At 40.0% G+C, this 16,807-nt stretch overlaps 1 protein-coding gene and 1 long non-coding RNA gene across 2 annotated transcripts; both read left to right on the top strand.

Annotated features, from left to right (window-relative positions):
* Positions 1-902: 902 nt before the first annotated feature.
* Positions 903-1,955, top strand: LOC110698184. The gene is made up of 2 exons (XM_021875585.1): positions 903-1,272; positions 1,370-1,955. The coding sequence occupies exons 1-2, from the start codon at positions 979-981 to the stop codon at positions 1,940-1,942; spliced, it is 867 nt and encodes a 288-aa protein (XP_021731277.1). The 5' UTR covers positions 903-978; the 3' UTR covers positions 1,943-1,955.
* Positions 1,956-3,120: 1,165 nt separating this feature from the next.
* LOC110698183 lies at positions 3,121-16,458 on the top strand. The gene is made up of 3 exons (XR_002506678.1): positions 3,121-3,540; positions 9,061-9,064; positions 16,449-16,458. It is a non-coding gene; the product is annotated as an uncharacterized LOC110698183 (long non-coding RNA).
* Positions 16,459-16,807: the final 349 nt, after the last annotated feature.

Genomic DNA, 16,807 nt, shown 5'->3' with positions numbered 1-16,807 from the left:
ATCAACTCATATATATAGATATTACTAATGATTGCATTTAAAGTAAAAAAAATAAAATAAAAATAAAAATAAAATCCTGAACATTATATATAAATGTTCCCTATTAGCTTGATGATGAGAAATTATGACAAAAATATGAAGTACGAGTTGGTGAAGTGGACCAGATTACTGGATCTGTAACTTTCAAACTAATAATATTTCTAAATTTAGGAACTCACCAACTAATAGTTTTTTTTTTTCATTTTTTTGACACAATATTATAATTCATAAATAATACGGAGTGCAATAATAATAATGGTCACTTGCTCATGCTTTAAGGAATAATTAAAAAGGAAATCAAACTTAAACAAATACATACCTACTGACGTATGCAAAGCATTACTTTAACTTTATTACAATTAATTAATTAATACACTTTGCATAGACAATACCTTAAAAAAAGGACAGTTTTTTGGATTATAGGCTATATAAGTGTTTAGTCAAATTGATGATTGTATAGTAGGTGATAAGATGATATATCATTTTTTTTAAATTATCTATCGATTGTCACCTTGTTATTTAACTTTTACAATACTTGTGATTTGTGAATTGTTTACTTTATGGGTTTAATTGTTTAGAGTTGGGTTATAGTGAAAATTAGTGCAAAATTAGTGAAAAAACAGCATGGGTACAAAGTATAGTAGCATAGCCCAGTATAAAAAATTGGCCAGACAAACAACATATGAATAAAAATATTAACTGGGTTGCTATGATATGCAATGATATGCAGCAAAAAATGCAAATTTCTTTTCTAGATCAAATACATCCATGTTCTGTGGTCCTAGTTTGGTCCTAGTTTCTCAATAGATGTTAGAAGTAGTACGTATATATTTTTTGAAGAAGAAGAAACGTAACGTATATATTTATGTACTTATTTTGATTATTTATATCTTTCATGCATGAAACTAATAATTTTAAAGTGCTCTTGATCATAGTGTAATGGCTGGTAGGGTAGCATGGTCTGATGACAATACAAATTATTTTTTGGACATATGCTTGGAGATGAAAGCAGGTGGACTATCAAAGGTTAATTGGGATAGAATAGTGAGTAATTTGAACGTTAAAAGTGGGAAGAATTTCAATATTAAACAAGCAAGAAATCATTGGGATGATTTAAGGAAAAAGTTCAAAATTTGGAATGAAATGGAACTCAATTGGACCGGTCTTACATTTGATCCTATTACTGGTTGTCCTGTAGTTGAACAAGATGATAGGTGGAATATATTTGTAAAGGTATGACATTTTGTTTATCCATTTTGTTGCATTATGACCTCTACAATGCTAGTTTATTTTAAAATTTATTTAATCGAAATTTTGTGCATTTATGCAGAAACATAAAGGTTTTCCAGCGAGATTCCTAAGGAGACCATTGCCTCATCTAGAGAAGTTACGGGCACTTTTTTCAGGGTCTTTTGCTACTAGCAAATGGAGTTTTTCTCCCGGATTAGGTGGGGAACAAATTGGTAAAGAAAATGAGGAAAGGTCCGGGGACAATGATGAAAATATAGGAGATATGGAAATAAGTAGGGGAATAAATAATTCGGATGATGAACAGAGCATTTCACCTCCTAAAAGTACCTCGTTGGGGAAACGTAAGAGTGACGGGTGTACTAGTAAACTTAAAAAAAACAAGAGTAGTAACATTGACTCTTGTATAGAGTTGTTGAAAATGTCTATTGAAACTAATTGTAAGCAAGGGAGTGGTAATAAGTATAAAGATGTCTCAGATGCTCTATACAATATTGAGGCTATTGTTCAACAAGGAGAAGGATTTATTTACCAATGTATGAATTTTCTTCATCATGACGATAATGCAGATTTCTTCTTAGGTCTCCGAAGTGATGATCAGAAGATCATGTATTTGAAGACAACATTTCAAGATCCAACATTGGGTGGTCCTTAATTAGGTTTTTTGGGGTGATGAGTATTTGAAGTTAACTTTGTCTTATGTTTTCCTATGACTTGTTTTGCACTTTCATATGTTCTTTGTTAGTTATTTGATGTTGTTCTAGTTTTAATTAAGGTTCCACATATGAAGCTACTATTTTTTTTTCTGACCTTTAGGTTTAAGTAGCTTCATATGATGCTATTGCTTTTCAGGTGATCTAATTAAGAAGCTTTAGCCTTTATTTTAAAAGTCATTGTTGATTTTATTTTACAAATTGAATAATGTTGGTATTTTGTTGGTTTATGTTGTAGAATGGATAACACACTTCCAATGTGCTTGGCAATTATCGCATTAGAAGAGCTAAAGAGACTTGTTACACCAATTGAGTGATTGCCTCTAAGGTTAGGTGGAGAATCTGGTAGCGAATACATAAACAGACTACTACATGCCCATCCTGATTTATGCAAAGAACAATTGAGATTAGATAGAAACATATTTGTGGATCTTGTTACTTGCATGAAAAATAAAAATTTATTATCGGATGGTCGTTACATATCTGTGGCTGAGCAATTAGGAATATTTTTATATATCATGGCTAAAGGCAGTTCTTATCGTGATGCTGCCGGTTGATTTCAGCACTCTATTGCAACAATTGGGTTGTACTTTAAACAAGTACTGGAAGCAATGGTTCATTTTTCTACCGAGATCATAAGACCATACCAAAGTTTGACCGTGGTGCCAAAAAAATAGGTGACAGCACAAAATATTGGCCATATTTCAAGGTATTAAGAAACATTATTATTATCTTGCATTGTCATTATATTATTTTATGCATATGCAATATATAATCACTTATAAAATGTATCCTAAATGTTAATGAACTATTAGGATTGTGTTGGAGCATTGGATGGGACTCATATAAATGCAGTTGTAAGCGATGATGATGGTGTGGCACATCGATGGCGTAAAGGAAAAAAAACATGGAATGTTTTGGCTTCCTGTTTCTTTGATAGGCTTTTCACGTTTATCAACGTTGGATTTGAAGATAGTGCTCATGATATTACTGTATGGAACCATTGCTTAACTGTACCAGAATTTCGATTTCCCTATCCACCTCCAGGTATAATTTAAAATAGTGTATGTTTTTACTCCATACATGACACTATACTAATATGTTGTATAACTTTATTTTGTTACAGGAAAATATTATCTAGTAGATTCTGGATATCCAAATACCGTTGGATATTTGAGTCCAATAAAAGAAAAAGATATTAGAACCCATTTGCCTGAATTTCGAAATGGTCCACCACCACAAGGCATGCTTGAACTTTTTAATTATCTTCACTCTTCACTTCGAACAACGATCGAGAGATGTTTTGGACAATTAAAAGGTCGATGGAAAATATTGACAATGATGCCACAAATGGACACTAAACATCAATTGGCAATTATGGTTGCTACATTCACACTTCACAATTTTATTCGATTACATGAGTTGGATATAACCATTGATAGTGATATAGAAATCGAACCAAGAGCAGATTATGATTTGTTTAACGAGAATCGTAAAGCTGTAATGAAAGAAGTACAACTTAATATAGCGAAGGAAATTTGTAATTTCTTGTAATGAAAATTATATTTGTAAACGTTTATGATTTGGAGCTTATAATGAAATTTTAATTATTATCATTTATTGTTTGTGCTATTTAATAACATAGACAATGTTGCTAGTTCAAAAAAACGATAAAATCAAATCCGATACATCATAAATCAATAATAATAATAATAATAATAATAATAATAATAATTTGATCTGAACTTATTTTTTCTGATCTGATTTGAACTTATTTTTTCTAATCCGATCTGATCTGAACTTATCTTTTATGATCTGATCTGATCTGAACTTATTTTTTCTGAAATAAGTAAAAATAAGGTGAACTAAACAGGGCCTCTTTCTCTTAGCTAAAAACTTAATCCCTTAAAAAGTGTCTTTAAAAATGTCCCTTGATTAAAATCTTGTGTTTTTTTTTGGAGCTTCATTAATATATAATACCCACCTCAAGGTATTAAAGAAAATTGCATAAACTTGATTTTTTCCAATCTAAATTTATGCCAATTTGTTTAAGTTGTTAGCTTTTTTTTTTTTCAAAAAAATTACACATAAAAACTTCAAAAATCATCAATGGCTAACAATCAATTGTATCAATTGCTGTCCCAGAAGATTGTTCATATTGCAACTGGTGATTTTTCAATCAATTTGTTATTTAATATTGAGGCTAATTTTGATGTAAATGGTGATAAAGGATTTATGATATTTTTTAAGCCATTGGATTCTCTGTCTAACAGCAATTCGATGTGGAGAAGAGAAAAAAATATAAGTGGGTCTTTGAGTTTCCATTTTGTGCTATGAACTGGTGAGAAATGAGTGGTGATGTGGGTGGTAGTGGGGTGTTCTCCAGCCAAAATCTGATCTTGTGAATTTTCTCTTCCTATTGTTAAGTCTTTCTTTTTCTTGATGATTTTTTTTGGTGTTTTTTTTCTCGATGATTTTGAGCTACATAATTTTAGTATCATGATTACATATTCTTTTGCTAGATTTATTTAAGTACTTTTTCTGTTTCTTTTTCGCCGACACGTTTTTTTAGTCACGTTTGCCCTGATTTTTTAGTTAGTATTGAAATTGTTTAATTTAGTTTTAGTTTTGTTGATTTAGGAAAGTGAAAGATGTGATCTCAATATTATTAATTTGCGTAGAAATTTTATTCAAATAAAACAAAAAATAAAAACACTGTGTATTCATTATAATATTGCCCATTTTTTCATTATGTTTTGACAGAGTTAGTTTAATTATTGTTTGAGGTATCAAATGGTAAAAATTAAAAAAACTTAGATCCTAACTTTATGTTTACTAGGGACTAAGTTTTTGTATTAAATGAGATTAAAGACCTGACATTTACTAATGAAGGGTCTAAGTTTTTATTCATTGCTCCGGTGAATTAAGTGTGGTAAGTTTACCTGATTCTTAACCATAGGTCCCAAAAGGTTTAAAAAAAAGTGAGAGGTCCCAAAAGATGAAAAATGTGAAAAGTGAGACCCCATTATTATACTTAACTCGTTAAAATGACGATCGAAAGCTGAAAATGTTACGGAGTAAATGAGATATTATCCGTCAGATTATATTCGATGGTTAGGATCAGTCGTTTTCATTTTTCATTATAAGGTTTGTATTTACATGATCCATTCCTTATATATATAATCCTTCCATTTTGCATTAGTTGCAATAGTAGGCTTGACTCATAGTTTAAGTAAATTATAGACTAGGCTTATAGGTTTATAATATAAAGTATTGTTAGTAAGAGATAGAAATAATAAAAAAAAAAGTGGTATGGGTGGGGTTGGTAGGAAAGAGAAATAATAAAATATTTGTAAAAGTGGGGTTAGTGGGAGAGAAAAATTATAAAATAATGATGGGTCTTTTCCAAATAAAGTAGTGTTACAACTAATATGAAACGGCCGAAAATGGAAAGTGTTGCAACTTATGCGAAACGGAGGGAGTATATACTAGGTTAGAACCCGTGCGATGCACAGTTTATATAAAATTTATTTTTATAATTTGTACATTTAAAAAAAATGGATAAATATAAATAAGAATTATGCACCTTGTACAAAAATATTTGTAATTTTATAGTTTTAGATTTTCATCAAAATTATGATATAATACCTGTTCAACATCGCCTAAAACATATTTCAATGTAGGAGTCCATTCATTAGTGTCCTATTTTTATTTTTTAAAGATAAATTGATAGGTTGTAGTTGTAAGGTAGAAGCTTCTAATATTCAAATTTTAAATTGTTATATATGGTAGCTCCAAAAAAAAAAAAAAAAAAAAAAAAGACATCATCCTTGCATTTAGGCGGGAAAAAATTTATTATGTGAGTGAAATGTGGACAGTGATGACGTCAGAAACGTTTTGTTTAAGTAATAGTTAATAGATTAGATTTTATTTGAAAAATACATACAAACCGTGTATCGCACTGGCTTCATCTAGTAAATTATACGTGTCAGACTAATGATTAGTTGTTACGTACGTGACACGATACTTGACGAATAGGTAGGATGCCAAGTTCTAATGTCTCGTGTGGCCCTAGCTAATTGTACGGCTTAAGTTTTGTTGCAGTGTAACTTAACTAATTGTACAACTTTATATATTTAATAATGAATGGAATATTTTTTTTAAGTCGCTTATTAAAATATATCATACGTGATTTTTTTTAATTACTATATAATAAGAATAATATGATATGAAAATAATTAATTTATAAGATAATTATTGAAAGTTATAATTTAATATTTTTTAATTAAGTAATAATTTAATTTGTACACGAAATATTGGTACTTTATCGAAAATAAAACTCTAAACCATTAATTTTATATTTTAAATCTATCCAATTATATTGTAAATAAAACTCTAAACTAACTTTTTTATCCTACATAATGTCTAAACCTATTCATCTTTCTATATATCCTATAGAAAAATCTGTCCTTTTTATTTTCTACAAAAATACATTCAAATAAATCTCACTTTTTAGTTATTTTAATTTACTTTTGAGATATTTTGAGTTACTTAAGTGTGCTTTATATTTATTTTCGAGATAACCTATGTAGGAATCAAACCTACACCTCTATGCATCCGCATAGTTCTCTACCACTTGAGCTAATAGGTTTACTTTAAAGTAAGTTTTTTTTTTTAATTCACTTTAGATTCTTTTTAATTTACTTTAGAGACCACTTAGGATTATGATCGTTCTATGAAATTTTGGCAGTTGCTAGTGGTTAGGAAAAAAAAGGTTTAAGGAAAAACTATGATTCAAATTCACAATAAAAATATTACTCATACTAAACAACAGTAGTATACTCATATACATACACTGACACAAATATTAAAGAAGAGATTATAGGGATTACCTGTATGTTAGCCATATCATTTGAAGGTAACATCGAATTAGCAAACTTACAATGAAGGTGTTTAGGGGTTTTTGGAGTTCCTTGGGAGAGTTACAATTTCAAGAATGGGTGCCGACCGTCTGTACCTACAAAACCACGGAAACTCCGGTTGGGTGGAGTTCCGCCTCCGAAGATCAAGTTAGTATGTGTACGGATGGAGTTAAAAGTGCGGAATGTAAAGAGTTTCTCTCGGATTCCGAAAGAGAGTATCTGCAATTAATATTACTCTGTTTTTTGAGAATATTTCTGAATGTGTAATAAATGGGGATCTCTCCCTATTTATAGGGTTTGAGGATCAACTCCCCTTTTATGACTTGGACTGCCACGTGTCGTCAGAGGATTGGTTCTTTCAAAACCTTTCTCGAGGCTGACACGTGTCAGCATGCAATTGGTCCACGTGGACCGGGGTATTTTTAACCTAAACAGTTGCCCTCACAGGTGTGACGTGGCTTGCCACGTGGCACCTGTGACAGGTCTCACCATCTGAGAAGGCGACGATTTGCCTTCTGTGGGATTTATTTTATAAGTAGAAGTCCACCCCCCTCATTTTCCTCATTTCACACTTTGAGAAATTTTCTGAGAGAGAGGAAAAAGAGCTCTGAGACCGGCTGCCATTTCTTTCATAACCGCCTGCGTCTTCTTCACTCAAACGGCTACCGCCTGGGTACCCATTACTCAAAACTTATTAGCACCGTCTGAGCATACTTTAATTGCTTCCCTCTGCTTTCAATACGCCCACATCCGGTCAACCGTCTGGGGTATCATCAAGCAAGACTTCAAAGAAACGCCTGGGTTCTTCAGCAATTTTTGATTTCTTTCAAAAGGGGTACATCCGGGCAACCGTCTGGGTATCTAGCAAGCAATTGATAGATTTCCGACTGCTGATTCAGCTAGTCAACCTTCTCCACTTTCAAAGCTTCTTCAAGGTACCGTCTCTACCCTTTGCAACTCTTTTGAGCTTTTCCGGTTGTATGCTTTGTAAGGAATAATGGACTCACCCAACACACACACGGCACGGCCTAGGACAATTGTCAGCTGGTCTCCTGATACGGCTGAGTCTAGGACTGGGGATGTCGTATGGGGGTGTTTGGACCACCCTTTCTCTTCCACGAATCCGACCGTCTATGTGCATGTGCAAGACAGGATGGCTCAGACGAAGCGGACGACTGTTGACCCTGACTACAGATCAGACGGCTCCATAGAAGCGCCGACTGACATATAATATTTTGACCCTCCGGGTGCACCCAACACACTCAGCGACAACATTTTGGAAGAGTCTGAGGATGTAGGCGGTGATGAGACCATCCAACAATCAGACTCTGAGGAGTCAGCATCCTTAGAACCGGATGCCTTCAGGGAGGATGAGGAGGCGTACAAATGGCCCTCCATCAATAACCCTACCGAAGCGAGCATGTCCACCAGGGACATCACTACCCTGAATGCCACCTTCCCCGCCTTTATTAAGAAGTGCCAGGTTGGGGATAGGTGGGAAGTACTTGTACCGCCTGCAGAGGCAACCATCGTCTAGGATGACGACATTGATCACGCCAATAACTATTTCGGCTGTTATGAGGCGGCATTTAAAGCCGGCCTCCGGTTCCCTCTTCACAACGCCATCAGAGCTATATTGAGAGGCTATGATTTGGGCGTCTGGAAGTTAACACCCAATTCTTGGGTGAACATTTTAGGATATACTGCCGCCTGCGAGATGCAAAACGTAACACCTAGCTTGGAGGCGTTTGCACATATGCACCACCTTAGCCGTGCCCCAGGCGGCTAGCAAGCGTGGTATACTTTGACGACTCACCCGGAATATATGATGACGCTTGACAAGCCGTCAAAATGGAGCAATTGGAAAAGAAAATTTTACTTAGTCTCCTCTCCTTCCCTTCGCCTGAACCGCCAGCTCCGGCACTATAATAGGGAAGAAGTGTGCCCTTCCTCGCGTCCCGGAGGAGGCATATACACAAATAATAGAGGCGGGGCTGTTTGAGAAAACAACCATGCCCCTAGATGACGGGTCCGAGATTATTATACCCAAGAATTGGGTACCCCATCCGGACTGGCTTAGGGATGAGGCTTTCCTCTCCGCCAACGGCCTTAACACCTTTTTCAGTAGACGTATGTAGAGAAGTTAACTGGCTTTTTTCTGCCGTCTATTATATTCTGAGTTGTATTTGACTGATTTTCTTTTTGCAGAAAAAGGACTAGAAATGGTGCCACCTGAAAAGACACCGGCTAAGTCTACTGCCCTGATCCGAAAGGATCAATTAGAAAAGAGAAGAGCCCAAATGGCGGCCAAGGACGATGGGGTAAGCTCTGACTGAGTCTTTTTTACTGTCTATATAGTTTCGATGTCAACTCAAATATTAACCGGTTGTGCTCTGTTTCTTTTTCAGGCGGGGATCAAGAATGTTCCTCGCTCAATTGCAAAAATGCTAAAAAGACCTTATGAGGAGCCTTCCCAGGCTCTTTCTAAGGCAAGGAGGGTTCCGGCTGCCACCCCCCCCCCCCACTTCTGGAAGGCCGCCTGTATCTGACAGGCTAACCTTAGCAGGCAAGAGCTTGAAGGACCTCGGCTTAAACATAGGACTGGTTGACCTTGAGGTGAGGGAGCCCGAAACACCCTCGAGCCAGTAACCTGTTGCAGAACCCGACTCCAATGCAGCTGGGGGTAGGGTGACCCTCAGCCTAAAAATGAAGGTATGGCTTTCACCTATGATCCCCCCTGGCCGCTTGGGCCTATACGAGTCAAGTCTTAAGTTATCCAATTAGGGGATTCCTCCGACAGCCGGCTGAATATAGGTGTCGCCTATGCTCGTTACTTAACAAATGACTCTATTAGTGCAGATGCCTCCTCCCGTTAGCCTGACCTCCAACAATACGCTAAGAGGATGCTGAGGACCATCACAAGGTCCGAGAAGGAGAAGGTGTCGGGCGTGCATCAGGTCAACATTGACCGCCTCAATGCTCTGCTTGCTGAGGTAATTTGCCGGTTGGGGTATTAAAGCCAAATTGGCTCTCCTTCGCCTGGCATTTAGAATGCGCTTTTATTACCTTTTTGTCGTTTGTACAATAATTGAGAGACTAACTCTTTTCCGGCTGATGTTGCAGGTGATGCTGAGGGTAGACGGCCTCAAGGTTCCCTAAAGGAAGAAGCAATGGAGGAGGTAAGGGACGCCAATAGGCGGGCGGCTGATCTCATTGATGTTACTCAGTACAACACATTAATGTATGAAATTAAAACTAAAAGCCGGGAGATGAAACAGGAGGAGCTTATCAAGGAGCTCATTGCGGCTGCGGAGACGGCCAACAAGAAGGCGGCTGACTTTGAGCTGCAAGTGAAAAACCTCCAGGCCGATGTCAAAGCACTGGGGGATGCTGATAAGGAGAACACCCAACTGAGGGGAGACGTCTCCCGGCTGAAGAACGAGTTGGCCCAGACGTAGGCCAAACACAAAGCTAAGCTCGCGGTCGAGCAAGCCCGGTTGGTTGCTGAAAACGAGCAAGACTTTGAGGCTCGAATGTAGATGGCCTGGTCCCTCGTCCACCCGGACCGCGTATGGGAGTTCTTTGAGCTGAGGTACAAGTATGTCACCAAGGTGTACGATGCTCAAGCTCTCAGTCTTGAGAAGCCGGCTCCCTTCGAGGAATGGGCGGGCATTGAAGATCAGGAGGAGGAGCTGGCGGAAGAACAAGCGCCGACTGATGCTAATCAGGCCCAGCAAACTCAGGATGCTCCTCCATCTGGCCAGGGCCAGACGTCTCAACCTCCCCAGCAGCAGTGAACTGAATCTTTATTCCCAGCCTGCATGCCGAGTATTTTATATGTACTTTTTTCTCCCCTGACGTAGTTTCGGCTGACATTTACTCTTTTTTTTTTATATAGAATTTGTCGACTGAGTCGGTTTTGCCTATATTTCCCTTTGATATATTTTGCTTCAATTTTTGCAATTTTCTATCTTTTTGCAAAGTAACTTAGCGCATGTGGTTTAACGGATGCATTGGCTTATCCTGCCCCTGGACGGTTGTTTGTTTGGTAATTGTCTCACCCTAAGCAAGCAGTCGTCCAATAAAGCATCTTGATGAATAGACAGAGAGTCATTGGCCGCTTTTAAGAGAAATTTCCCAAAGTATTTTCTAAGTTGGAATAGCAGACGGTTTCGGCTAGGGACCAACCTAGATTACTCTATTAACCGGCTGTGATTTAGCCCTTAGGGTAATCAGTCTTTGCTATTTGCATAATAGCAAGCGGCCATTGGCCGGGTGTAGGGGTCATAACCATGTTATGTTTTAGGTGCTTAGGCTTTGACCTTGCTTAATTTTGATTTGTAACCGGCGGTAGTGCCTTTGGGCAAAGACCGGTTACCTCTGACTAAGATATCAGTTACCGTTTGTGTTGCTTTGAAGCAACGACCGGTTGTATCTAGGTCTCAATTGATTATTTAAACGGCCGTGAGTTATCTTTAACCTAGACAGTCGGTTAAAGCCGCTTGAGTTATGATTTATAGAACAATTTATCACCCAAATGGGAGATGCTCTCTTCAACGAATTCACCCATATGGGCATCGCCGATTTCCTGCTCATGCTGGAACCAGTGGTTTGAAGATTATCCGGCCATTGGCCTCGTAAATAGCTGCTAAGTTTTGGACTTAGCCTATATTTGCTCAAGTTAGAACAGAAGTATGCCCGGTTATGCATTGCACAGATGGGACTTTATACAAGAAACCATAAAAATAAAGCATCTTTTCATTAATATACTCTATTTACAAAGATTAACAATTCTTTAGAAGTAATACTTTTTCAAGTTGTCTACATTCCAAGTTTTGGCTAGCTACATGCCGTCTGGAGTTTCCAGGCGGTAGGTGCCGCCTCTAACTTCTTCAAAAATTTGATAGGGCCCTTCCCAATTAGGGGTCAACTTTCCTTGCTCATTGGCCTTACTAGTTGCCTCCATTTTTCATAACACAAAGTCCCCCACTTTTAAGGGTCGTTTGTGCACTCTTCTGTTGTAGGCTCTCGTCATTCTCAGATGGTAAATCTCATGACGCAAGGCGGCTTTGCCTTTGAGTTCCGAGAGTGAATCCAATGCTAGCCGCATGGCCTCCCAATTATCCTCTTCATCATAGAGCATGATTCGAATTGTTGGCTCGTAATGTTTAATAGGTAGGATGGCTTCAGTGCCATATGTCATGAGAAATGGGGTTTCACTGGTTGCCCCTTTTTCGTTTGTTCTGATGGCCCATAGGACATGAGGCAACTCATCTGCCCATAGACCGTTAGCCCGTTCAATTTTCTTCTTAATGCCGTCTGAGATGAGCTTGTTGAAGGCTTCAACTTGGCCGTTTTCTTAGGGACGACCGACTGATGCAAAACAATGTGAGATTCCTTGATCTCCCAACCAACTCTTGAGGGTAGGCGTCTCAAACCGAGGGCCATTGTCAAAGACCATAGACATAGGTACCCCAAACCGGGTGACAACGTTCCTCCAAATGAAGGAGATGACATCCTTTGTCTTTATGCCCTTGACCGCCTCTGCCTCTACCTATTTTGTGAAGTAATCAACGACATCTAGAATGTACCTCCGTCCACCTGTAGTAGGCGTATACAGATCCAGAATGTCCATGCCCCATTTGGCGAATGGCACTGGGCTGTAGATAACCGTTAAATCAGTAATCAGATGGTGGATGAGTTTGCTGAACTTTTGACATTTATCACACTTCTTCACCATTTCCATGGCATCCGCCTCAAGAATGGGCCAAAAGTAGCCTTTCCGCCTAAATCTTTTTGTTAGAGTTCTGCTGTATATATGTGATGCACAAAAGCCCGAGTGCAGATCCTCTAGAACTTTTGTCCCCTTTTCCGGGGTAACGCATTTCAGCAACGGCTGGAGGTAACCCTTCTTGAAGAGTTCTCCATTATGGATCTCAAAACTTGCGGCCCGCTTCTTCAATGCAACCGCTTCTGAATGGGCATCCGGCAAAGTGTCGTCTGCCAAATAGGCCCGGATGCCATCTATCCAGGTCAAGCTTTGGTCAAGAATTCCAATGGGATCATGCTCAATACTTCTCTTTTCAATGACTTCCCAAAAGACTGACCTAGGCGTATCACAAGAGGCGGATGATGCTAATTTAGAGAGGGCATGCATCCGCCTGGCTGTTTTCTGACCTGGGCACCGGACTTAGATTAAATTCGTTAAGTGTCCTGTCCCGTCTTTGACTGCCTGAAGATATTTGATCATAGCCGGATGGGTGGCCTCGTAGTCACCATGGTATTGGCTAACGATCAACTGAGAATCAAAGCAGGCGTCAACCTGTCTTGCCCTTGCCGCCTTACACATGCGGATACCGACTGGCAGGGCCTCATATTCCGCTTCATTATTCGTGGCTTGGAACTTAAACCGTAGTGCATATTCATATTTGTCCCCTTCCGGTGACTGGCATATTATCCTTGTACCACAGATGTTCATAGTAGAGCTCCCGTCTACATACACTTTCCAAACCTGATCAAGATTTTCCGGCTGAGCCGGCCTTGTCATTTCGACAATGAAGTAGGCAAACGCCTGACCCTTCACTACCTTTCTAGGTTCGAAAGTGATTTCAAGGCTTTGCATTTCAATAGCCCACTTGAGCATCCTACTGGATGACTCCAAAGTTGTTATTGACTGCTTGAGGGGTTGATCTGTGTAGACCACCACTGGATGAGCCAAGAAGTAGGGTTTCAATTTATTGATTTCCATGAAAAGGGCAAGGCCAAAATTTTCAACCAAGGGATACCGTAGTTCTGCATTTCGAAGAACATGGCTAATGAAATAGACCGGGAGCTGAATGTCGTCTCTCTCAGCCAGGAGAATGGCACTGAGGGCATGATCTGAGACGACCAAGTACATGTAAAGAACCTCCCCGGCTAGGGGGCTAACCAACCTTGGCAACGAGTGTAAGTGCTCTTTAAATTTATGAAATGTCGCCTTAGAGTTTTCCCCCCATTCGAATCTAGTCTTCTTCTTGATTGCTTGGAAGAAATAGAGGCACTTGTCACCTGACCAGCCGAGGAATCTCCCCAATGCCGCCAGGCAACTGGTCAATTTTTGAACCTCTTTGACAGTGCGGGGAGACTTCATGTCAATTACAGCCTGCACCTTTTCTAGATTGGCCTCTATCCCCCTTTGATCAATCAAAAATTCGAGAAACTTCCCAGACTCAACACCAAAGACACAGTTCTTGGGATTAAGCATGACCTTATGCCGCTTGAGGTTGGTGAATGTTTCTCGGAGGTCAGCAAGGTGATCCGGCTGTAGTTTAGATTTGACTATCATGTCATTAATGTACGCCTCTACATTCCTCCCAAAATTATTAATGAAGACTGTATTAATCATTCGTTGGAAAGTAGCAAGCGCATTCTTCAGCCCAAACGGCATCACCGTATAACAGAATAACCCTTGATTAGTGAAGAATGTCGTCTTCTCTTGATCTTTTTTCCACAAGGGTAACTGATGAAAGCCTGAGTAGGCGTCCATGAAACTCATCAAGGCATGACCGGCTGTAGAGTCGACCAGACTGTCAATCTTTGGAAGTGGATAGCTATCGTTTGGACATGCCTTGTTCAGATCTGTGTAATCAACACACATGCGCCAGGTACCATTCGACTTTTTCACAAGAACAACGTTTGCTACCTAATCCAGCATCCATTTGCTTCTTGACTTCGACGGCAGCCGTTTGAGATCTCTCCTCACCGTGGTTTCTTTTCTTTTGCCTAAAAGGCTTCTTTTTTGGATCCATGACGAGTTTGTGGACAGCGAGATCTGGGCTGACGCCTGGCATCTCTTCCACTTCAAAGGCAAAAATATCTTTGAATTCTTTCAACAGTCGGTGCAGGTCAGCACCCAACTTTGCAAAAGCAGCCGTCCCCACCTTAACAGTTCGCATGCATCGTCCAAAGGGATGTCTATATGCTCAACAGCCAGTTGGGGATGGAGATCATCTGACCGTTCCCCGATCAGTGATTGCTATTGCTTTTCGTTCTTGACGGTCACCAACTGGTCCGCCTTCCTCTTTTTGCCGGCTGCCTTAGGAGCAGGCGCGGCTTCCTTGAAGTCATCAAGGTCAATAGGTTCTTTGCCTTGGCCAGCTGTGGCCACAGTAGGCTTGACGTCTGAGAGATAACACTCCCTTGCCGTCTTCTAATCCCTATTCAGGGAACCTACTGACCCATCATCCCTCTCAAATTTCAGCAGCATGAGGGATGGGATGATAACTGCCTTGGACTCATTGAGGGTTAGATGACCCAAAATTAGATTGTAGGCGGTCAATTCCTCAACCACCAAGAATTTGACGACCATGTGGTGTCCTTCCCCCTTTTTTCCTAGCCGGATGGGTAGGTCAATCCTCCCCACCGGATGCACTACTCCACCCCCAAAACCGACTAAGGGGTGAGAGACGTTATGCATGCTGCTAGGCTTGTACTTGAGCTTTGCTAAGCACCTGCAGTTGATAAGATCAGACGAGCTCCCGGTATCAATAAGGATCTGGCCCACTCGTTTATTGGCGACCTTGCACCCGATGACAATGGGGTCATCATGTGGCCGCCTGACCTTGCCACGGTCCTTCTTAGAGATGATGACCTCAGGGAAGGTGTCTTTCGACGCTTGGCCCTCATCCACTGAGTTGACCTCCAGCCTTCTGATGTAGTCCTTGGTGCCCCGAATGATAGGACCCCCTCTAGAAAAATCGCCTGCTATAGTATAGATCTGATCTTCATCAGTGTCAGAGCTAATAGCAAGCTGGTCTGACTTTTTGGGCGACTGTCCACTGTTTGTTTTGAGGGTCACCTTGGACTTCAGAATGTATGACTTTAGTACCCCTTTGTCAGCCAGACGGTCCAATGACCGCCTGTGGCCATAGCTATCGTTGGTGTCATGGCCTATATCCTCATGGAAGTGGCAATATTTGTCCTTGTCCCGACTTTTGACAGGGCTTTTCATTGCAGCCGGTTTCTCAATAGTCACCCGATCTTTGATCCCCATGAGGATGGAGTAACAATCCTTGTTGAACTCGTACTTGGGGACGTACAGTTTCAACTCTTTCTTCTTCTTCTGGGATGACTGACCAGAATTGTCTGCCACCCAGACCTCTTTCCTTTTCTTGCTCTCTTCTTTTCTAGCCGGCTAAGCTGACCGGCTTTCTTTTTTGTCAGAATTTTTAGTGTCCGACGGCTGCTTGATGGAACAGAGCTCCGTCGCCTGTATATAGGCTTCGGCTTCCATCAAAGCTTCTTGGAGGGTAACAACCCTCTTTCTAACCAGGTCGAACTTTAAGGTCGACCCGTCCTTTAGACCCTTGAAGAAGTCTGTATAGCCAACTTCGTCAGACAACCCTTGAATCTGAATTCTCATCAGATTGAACTGGCTGACATAGGACCTTAGACCCTCTCTATTTCCCTGCTGAATAGCTCCCAAGTCGAGACTTGTCTTTTTGGCAGGGATATACATAGTGAAGTTGGACGCGAACAAGTATGCAAGCGTCTTGAAATTGTTGATACATCCGGCTGGCAGATTGCCAAACCATCGTTGGGGTATACCCTTCAATGTCGCCGGGAAGCATCGACACCAGGCGGCGTCATCCAACCCTTGTAAATACATGAGGTTGGTGAATGCCATTAGATGGTCTTTTGGGTTGGTGGTACCGTCATAGGTACCAACCAACACATTCTTAACCTTGGCCGGTTGAGCCGCCTTGGTTATATCCCATGGAGAACGCCGACGGCTGTTCCCCAAGGTATAACAGCTGGAGCTGCCAGTCCATTGGCTGGACATATAGTGCCGCCTGACCCCCAAAGAGGGACGGCTGCATGTCAATCATACAATTTTACTTTCTGTCA

The sequence above is a fragment of the Chenopodium quinoa genome, unplaced genomic scaffold (assembly GCF_001683475.1).
Source record: "Chenopodium quinoa cultivar QQ74 unplaced genomic scaffold, ASM168347v1, whole genome shotgun sequence".
NCBI classification, from domain to species: domain Eukaryota; kingdom Viridiplantae; phylum Streptophyta; class Magnoliopsida; order Caryophyllales; family Amaranthaceae; genus Chenopodium; species Chenopodium quinoa.
Note: the sequence above shows the minus strand (reverse complement) of the source record. Positions and strands in the feature narration are given on the sequence as shown.